Source organism: Giraffa tippelskirchi, chromosome 4 (genome assembly GCF_054371585.1).
Source record: "Giraffa tippelskirchi isolate mGirTip1 chromosome 4, T2T-mGirTip1v1.2.pri, whole genome shotgun sequence".
Lineage (NCBI taxonomy): Eukaryota > Metazoa > Chordata > Mammalia > Artiodactyla > Giraffidae > Giraffa > Giraffa tippelskirchi.
Genome location: NC_137278.1, coordinates 8,095,361 through 8,102,767, shown reverse-complemented (window position 1 = coordinate 8,102,767; position 7,407 = coordinate 8,095,361). Strand labels below are relative to the sequence as shown.

General features: G+C 58.5%; 1 protein-coding gene across 4 annotated transcripts; it reads right to left on the bottom strand.

Annotated features, from left to right (window-relative positions):
• Positions 1–847: 847 nt before the first annotated feature.
• PTGES2 (prostaglandin E synthase 2) lies at positions 848–6,376 on the bottom strand. 4 transcript variants are annotated; one of them, XM_081587061.1, is made up of 7 exons: positions 6,098–6,376; positions 4,585–4,782; positions 3,835–3,893; positions 3,318–3,467; positions 2,848–3,117; positions 2,436–2,553; positions 848–1,549 (listed from the first exon to the last, which is right to left on the bottom strand). In XM_081587061.1, exons 1-7 carry the CDS (start codon positions 6,365–6,367, stop codon positions 1,454–1,456), a joined length of 1,161 nt encoding a protein of 386 aa, XP_081443187.1. In that variant the 5' UTR covers positions 6,368–6,376; the 3' UTR covers positions 848–1,453. The 4 variants fall into 4 exon arrangements, with proteins under 4 accessions (XP_081443187.1, XP_081443185.1, XP_081443189.1 ...); XM_081587059.1 differs by having other exon boundaries at positions 848–1,478; XM_081587063.1 differs by having other exon boundaries at positions 2,848–3,048.
• Positions 6,377–7,407: the final 1,031 nt, after the last annotated feature.

The window sequence follows — 7,407 nt, the reverse complement described above, 5'->3', positions numbered from 1 at the left end:
TTAGTCGCGGCTGACTCTTTGCGACCCCATGGACTGCAGCACGCCAGGCCTCCCTGTCCATCACCAACTCCATCACCAACCTTATTTGAATGTGTGCTAATACAAAGACCATGAATTATTTCTATGTTTTAAAAAAAATCACAGGAAAAAGTTAAACTCTCCTGAGGGGGTCTGAGGGAGTTGGCCCGTCACTCCCTGACAGGGAAGCCCCAGCAGGCTGTCTGTCCAGCCTCTGGAGGGTGACCTCGGTGGACCAGCATGCCCGTCATCTGCTGAAACCAGGAAAACAGGGACCCCACAGCCCCTCCTCGTTCCCAGAGCTGCTTTTCCCTATAGACTCCTATCCTACCGACCATCCCCTGAAGTCCCAGGCCTGGGACTGAAGCTCTGGGTGGCCACCCACGACCAGAGGGCCCCAGAGAGCCCCGCGTCCTCTGAACCCTGGTCTCCTGGTCTGTAGAGAAGGACTGGAACACTCCAGCCCCTGCTGAGCAGGGCATCCTTCCACACACTGACCTGCGTCTTGCGGTCGAGCCCTCACAACTGCCCCTAGAGGTGGGGACCATCTTTGAGCCCACTTGACAGAGGAGACTCAGGCTCAGAGAGGGGTGCCGCTGCCCTGCCCAGAGTCCCACAGTCAGTGGGGAGCAAAACCGGACCCGCGCCTCAGGCCATTTCTGCACCTCCCTGCTGAGCATCCCGTGGCCATGAACCCAGGGATTCTGGGCCACAAAGCCTGCTGAGCCTTTCACCCAGGCCTGACCCTTGCTAAGCCCTGGACAAACAGTATTAATCACCAGGGCGGCCTTCCCTAACCAACACTGACCTCCACTACAGTGCCACCACATGGGGAGCCACAAACCTTTTCTTTATTGCAAACAGGATATACAGTCCCCGGGGGGAGGGGATCACCTGGGAACGGCAGGAACCAGAGGGAGCCAAGGACAGGATCTCCCAAAACCGAAGGGTCCCTGCTTCTCTTGCTCAGGGCAGGAGCCCGACCTGACTCCACCAGGTGGCACAGACAGGGCAGCCTCGAGAGCCCCAGAGAAGGCTGAGAGCAGGGAGGCCCAGGAGGGAGTCAGGGAGGGTCAGCCCCTGGGGCTGGTGTGCAGGGAGGTAAATGATCCGTGGATAGAAACCAAGCCTGGGCTTTGTCCCCCAGGGCCCCAGCAGACATCCACTGTTAGAAGCGAGGGGGCTGCCGGGATGGGGTGCGCAAGAGGCCGAATGATCCTGTCCCCCGCTGCACAGTATCTCAGCGTCGCCAAGTGCTGGCCCAGCAATCCTGGTCCTTTGCAGCTGGCTGCTTCTGCTGTTTCCGCCCTCCCCCGGCAGGGATCACAAGGCTCAGTTCACTGGGGGGCCTCAGTGATGGCCTTCTCCACCCGCAGGTACCAGGGCTGGATGTGAGTGTGACGCATGAGGTCGTCGAAGGCCTCCAGACCCTCCATCACACGCAGCACGCCGTAGACTGCCTGGGGGTGGGTACAGAGGGGTGTCCACACCGGCTCATCACCTCCCCTTTCTGAGAGCCCGATGACCCAATCTAGGGAAACACCAAATTAGCCAAGATGGCTCTCTCGCCCCACGCCTTCTCGCCTTCATCCCATGTTTTGTCAATAATCAATATGTAATGGCTGAGATCACTTATAGCACTGTGCATGAGCCTCATGAGGTAGTCGCTGGCCACCGGCTACTTTTGTTCTGTAAGCATATATAAGCTCCATCTGGAACGCCCCAGAGGTTGGGCTGTGTTATGTGAGCTTATGTTATGTCTGCTGCTACGGCTGCTGTGCCAGCCAGGAGAGAATAAGCACGTCTGCAGTCCCTACCGCTCCCTGAGCTTTCTTCCAGCCTCTCAGCTCGTGCCTTGTCTCCCCTGGGTTCAGCAAACAGTGCAGTGTGAACAGCAAGACAACTGGCGTCACCAACAGGATCAGCGAGACACCCACTGATGGGCCAGCTTTGCATGTGGGGCTTTGAATGAAGCATGTGGGCTGGTTGCAAGTTTTGCCTGCCCTGCAGCTACATCCCCTTTTCTGGGCAACAAACCACCCTCCTCCCCTGACTCAGAGTTTCCTTTGAGAAAATGCCCTTCACCCACCCTCAGTTCTGAGATTTTAGAAGAGGGGACCCCATCACCTACTCCAAGACATGAATCTTGCAATCCACATATTCTACCCTGGCAGAACTACTTCAAGGATTGGCACTGAGGTCAGGCTAACAAGACCCTGTCGCATTGCCTTTTGCTGGGTAGAAGCCTGGAGCACTCATTTTCCTTAAGCCTTTGACAATTGTGGAGCCAGGTGCCCCTGGGATGGAGGAGCTGTGAGAGGCAGGTTATTGCCCACACCTGGGTTTTCCCAGCACCCTCTCCCCACCCCAAGGAGAGACCCTCCAGTATGTGCACCCTCTGCCGCCACCACACTCACCAGATCAGCCAGGTTTGGCTTCTGGCCCCCCATGAAGGGCCGGTCTTTGCCCACCGCTGCCACCCACTTGTTGGCAGCCTCGTAGAGATCCTCCCGCACGTCATCCTGGAGGTGGTGCCTAGGCAGGGATGGAGAAGTCCATCAGGGGGACTCCAAACCCTAGCACAGGTGGGGAGTGCGGGAAGGCCCGGGGACCAGCGCTGCTTTCGGGGCAGTAGGAGGGGGACAGAGGAAGGTACAAGACAGGGACCCAGAACTGGACTCCAAGGCCGGCCTTGCTTCCCCTGGGGTTGGGGAGGCAATCAGGAGTTGTGGGGTCTGAGTCTCAGATGGGCAAATGCTGGGGGATGGGAAGCCCCCAGGTGCGTGCACGCACGCCCACCCACCCACACACCCACGCGTGCACCATCACCTGCGCTTGAGCCGCTTGCTGATGAAGTACATGGCAGCTGCACCCATGTACTTGGCCATGGCGCCCTCCACGGTCCCGAAATTGCCCTCCTTGACAATGTAGTCAAAGGAGGCCAAGGCCTCGGCCGGCGTGCGGTACACGTTGGGGGAGATGAGGTGTACCAACCAGTCGTCAGCCCACTGCCGCCACTTCATCTCCTCCCTGCAGGCGAGGGGGACAGAGGGCAGGCCAGGTGGGCTTCCTGAGCCAGCATCTCCTCTCCTCTCCTCCCTGCGGGCAAGGGGGGCAGAGGGCCGGCTTGGTGGGCTTCCTGTGCAAGCGCCCGGGGCGGGGGGAGGCACAAGGAGACTCAGTCCCACCTGTGGCTCAGCCCCAGCCCTCATGGCTTACAGCATCTCACTCAGCCTGGTCCCCTTAGGGGAAGACCACCCCTTCCCCACATCCCCAGGGCCAGCCCCGGCCCCACTCACGTCCTGGCCTCCTTGCCCCCATACATCCGCTGGGCCTCCTTCTCATCCAGCATGAGCCAGTACTTATTGCAGAATTCGGTCACCTCCTTGCCCTGGTCATTCACTGCCTTCATGGGTGGATAGTAGGTGATGATGTCCGCCAGGGGTTGCCTTTGGGAGACATCTAGAGTTTTACCCTGACTCCCTCTTCCTCCTGGAGACTAAGCCCTCACTGTCTCAGGATGAATAATACCTCCCTGACCTGAGGCAACCCGCAGAAGCTTCCCACCCTCTTGTGGGTGACACAGGAGGTCCTGCAGCAAGAGGGATTTGGGGCAGACTCTGGAAGCACTTCCCCAACAGAGGGAGATTCACGGAGGAGAGGAAGGGGCGAATCTCAGAGTGACACCCACAGCCCATTCTGGATATCTAAGCTGCAGCCCCACCCCCACTCCCATGGAGGAGCCCAGGGGAGGCCTCCCTGAGACAGGAGAGAGCATGAGATGCGTTGCCAGCCTGGGCCTCAGGGGCTCCTTACCCCGACACCAGGTAGGTCTTGAGGGCGCTGATGATGACAGAGGAGTCGTTCAGTTGTTGCTGGAGAAGAGGATGGTTTAGATCAAGGCTGGGAGGGGCAGTGGGGACTGGCTGACTGGCCACTGGCCAGATCACCAGGGGCTCTTCTACAATCCTGACACCCAGGCATTCTGCAGGAACTGGTCAGGGGGATCCTGGGTGTTGTGTCTCTGTCCCTAGGGGTTCACCCCCAAAACTGATGCTCATTGAGTTCTACCTTCCCCCAGGTTGCAGTCCCCACTATCAGGGAAGCCTGTCCTGTGTAAGGGAGACACCAGTGTGGCTAATGGAGAGGAGGAGGTGGGAGGGACATAGGATCTGAGCCCTGCCCCCTCACCCACCTGGCCTCTTGGGCACTGAGGGGCTGGGTGGACTCAGAAGGTACAGACTAGGAGCCAAGCCTACACCCGGGATGGTACAGTTCTCTGTTGATCAATGAAGCCAAGTCAGAGAGGCTAAGTGACTGGTCCTAAGTCACATAGCCAGGGAGTGGCAGAGCCCCTCCTTGAACCCAGGCCACCCAGACTTCAGAACCCACGTTGTTAAGCTCTGTGGCGCTCTGCCTCCCTTAGACTCACTGGTTTATAATCTTCAGCAGAGGCCCAAAGAGCCCACGTTCCTCCCGGGGCTGCAGAGCAGAGCAGGGCCCGACTCAGGGGTGTTCCAGGACAACCTGGGACACTGGGGCAGGGGGCAGCTCCCCAAGGCTCACCAAGCTCTCTCCTTCCTGGGCCATAACGATGGGCACCTTCCTGTAGGAGGAGAACTTGATCTCGGCTCTGCGCACAGGGTTCACCTCCACCACCTGGTAGGGCAGGGCGTGGAAGTCGAGGAAGGCGCGGACTTTGCTGCAGAAGGGACATGTTTTGTACTGGTACAGCGTCAGCTGCAGGCAGCTGGACAGGGAGAGCTGGATGAGGAGCAAAGAAGGAGCTTCTGAAGCCGGGTGCCCAGGCCCAGGCCCCGCCCCCAAGCAAACCTTTCCCAGGGGAGTTTTCCAGGGTGTCTCTGAGAACTTCGGGAGGAGTGGAGGATGAGTGGCGGGGAGGTGGGGAAGGGCTCTTGCAGCGGACAGTTCAGGCTCAAGCGCCCATCCAGGGGTCTCCCCAGGCAGAAAGTCTGTTCTGTGTAGGAGGGATCTTCTCATCTCTGTCCAATGCTAGACAGACATCCCTCCGCTCCTTTCGGTCCCAAGGGAATGTCAGACACTGGCAGGTGTGTGCCCCTCAGATGCAACTGTTTCAACTTGGGAGTGCCCACCCCTACTCCCTCGACCCAAGGCATGCCCGGGTGAGGGGGCAGAGCCCAGCGTTTCCGAGTGGTGGTGGTGGTGGTGGTTCAGTCGCGCAGTCATGTCAGACTCTTCACGACCCCATGGATTGCAGCACGCCTGGCTTCCCTGTCCTTCACTATCTCCCCGAGTTTGCACAAACTCATGTACAAAGCCCCAACAGAAGAGGGTGGTATCTGGGCCCCTGGCCTTCATAGAGCAGGAGAGCCCCAGGTGAGCTTCCCACATACTCAGGTTTGAAAGTCACAGCTGCGGTCCCCCTCCCCCATTGTTCAGAGACGGGAGACTGAGGATGGGCCATGGAGGTGGGTGGGCAGGGAGACACAGAGAACTCCACTCCCCATCAACCCGCTCCTGTTTCCAGGGGTTCAGGAAAGGGGCGCCTGTGGGTGTGTGGTGGGGCTGGGGGCTGCCACTGTGTACAAAGCATACCAAAGGGCAGCTGGGCCATCCTCTCGCCTGGGGGGACATACCCTTGTTCCTCCTCTCAGGGCCTGGAATTGAACGGTCATCAGTTTCGTAAAAATACTAACACTAATAATACTAATAAATACACAACCTCAGGATTTGGAGACAGGGGGAGGGAGGCGAAAAATGTTTGGAAAGTGATAAACCGTGCAAGAGATTTTCCCTTTTCAGTGATTTCCAAATCTTCCCATTAAAAAGTCTTAAAACACATTTGTAAAATGACTTTAAAACAGAGGCAGTTCCAGTTAGCGGCATCAGTAAGGCCCCATTTCACAGATGAGGACGTTGAGGACAGGAGAGCTTAAAACCAAGTCACTCGCTCAAGGTCAAGAGGCGACAGAGGAGGTGATTCCTGACGCCGCCGGTTCCCAGAAGTCCCGAGGTTCCGCGCTCACCCCAGGGCCCCTACCCAAGGCTCGGTCCTTACCTGTGCGGCTTGCTACCCAAGCCCTTACCGCGGGCTTACCTGGGCGGCCGAGCGCTCTGCGCGGAGGTCCTGGGCGCGCAGGTGCCACCGCGCCGTGTGGTATAGTCCCAGGGCGCCACCCAGGGCCAGCGCCGCCGCCCCCAGGAGCCGTGGACCCCCCTTGCGGGCCGTAGCGGCGGGACCCGAGCCTCCCGCTGCCCCGGTGAAGCCGGCCCGGCTCTGCGCGTGGAGTCCCAGCGCCGGCCGATTGCCCAGCCTCCAGGTCAGAGCGCGCCCGTAGGGCCACAGCGCCCGTACAGCGTGGGCCATGTTTGCTCCGCCGGCGCCGCGGAAGGGCGCGAGAAACAAAGACTGCCTTGGCTCTGGCTCCCCTTGAAGGGGCGGGGCCAGACGGTTGCCAGGGTGACGGTGACGCTGAGCGGGGCGGGGGCAGCCCTCGTGGGACTGAGCGTGCGTCCCCAGCACCCAACTTTTAAAACATCTGTCAGGGCCGAAGAAACACCTGAGGATGTCTGCTAACTGCCCCCGGCTTCTAGAGTGTAGACGTAACTGGTCTCGATGGTGACCCGGAGCCGAATGCAGGAACTCATGCATGCAGCTGGCCATGTGGCCCTCAGTTCAGTTCAGTCGCTCAGTCGTGTCTGACCATTTGCGACCCCATGGACTGCAGCATGCCAGGCCTCCCTGTCGATCGCCAACTCCAGGAGTTTATTCAAATTCATCTCCATTGAGTCGATGATGCCATCCAACCATCTCATCCTCTGTCGTCCCCTTCTCCTGCCCCCAATCCTTCCCAGCATCAGGGTCTTTTCAAATGAGTCAGCTCTTCGCATCAGGTGGCCAAAGTATTGGAGCTTCAGCTTCAGCATCAGTCCTTCCAGTGAATATTCAGGGCTGATTTCTTTTAGGATGGACTGGTTGGATCTCCTTGCAGTCCAAGGGACTCTCAAGAGTCTTCACCAACACCACAGTTCAAAAGCATCAATTCTTCGGTGCTCAGCTTTCTTTATAGTCCAACTCTCACATCCATACATGCTGCTGCTGCTGTTAAGTCGCCTCAGTCGTGTCCGACTCTGTGCGACCCCATAGACGGCAGCCCACCAGGCTCCGCCGTCCCTGGGATTCTCCAGGCAAGAATACTGGAGTGGGTTGCCATTTCCTTCTCCAGGGCATGAAAGGGAAAAGTGAAAGTGAAGTTGCTCAGTCGTGTCCGACTCTTAGCGACTCCATGGACTATAGCCTACCAGGCTCCTCTATCCATGGGATTTTCCAGGCAAGAGTACTGGAGTGGGGTGCCGTTGCCTAACTACTGGAAAAACCATAGCTTTGACTAGACGGACTTTTCTTGG

Excerpts from the sequence above, each read along its gene's own strand:
- PTGES2 (XM_081587059.1), bottom strand. The coding sequence starts at position 6,367 with ATGGCCCACGCTGTACGGGCGCTGTGGCCCTACGGGCGCGCTCTGACC. Across the intron at positions 4,783-6,097 it reads CAGAGCGCTCGGCCGCCCAG|CTCTCCCTGTCCAGCTGCCT; the intron begins GTAAGCCCGCGG and ends CTCCTCATCCAG. Across the intron at positions 3,118-3,317 it reads GGGGGCAAGGAGGCCAGGAC|GGAGGAGAGGAGAGGAGATG; the intron begins GTGAGTGGGGCC and ends CCTTGCCCGCAG.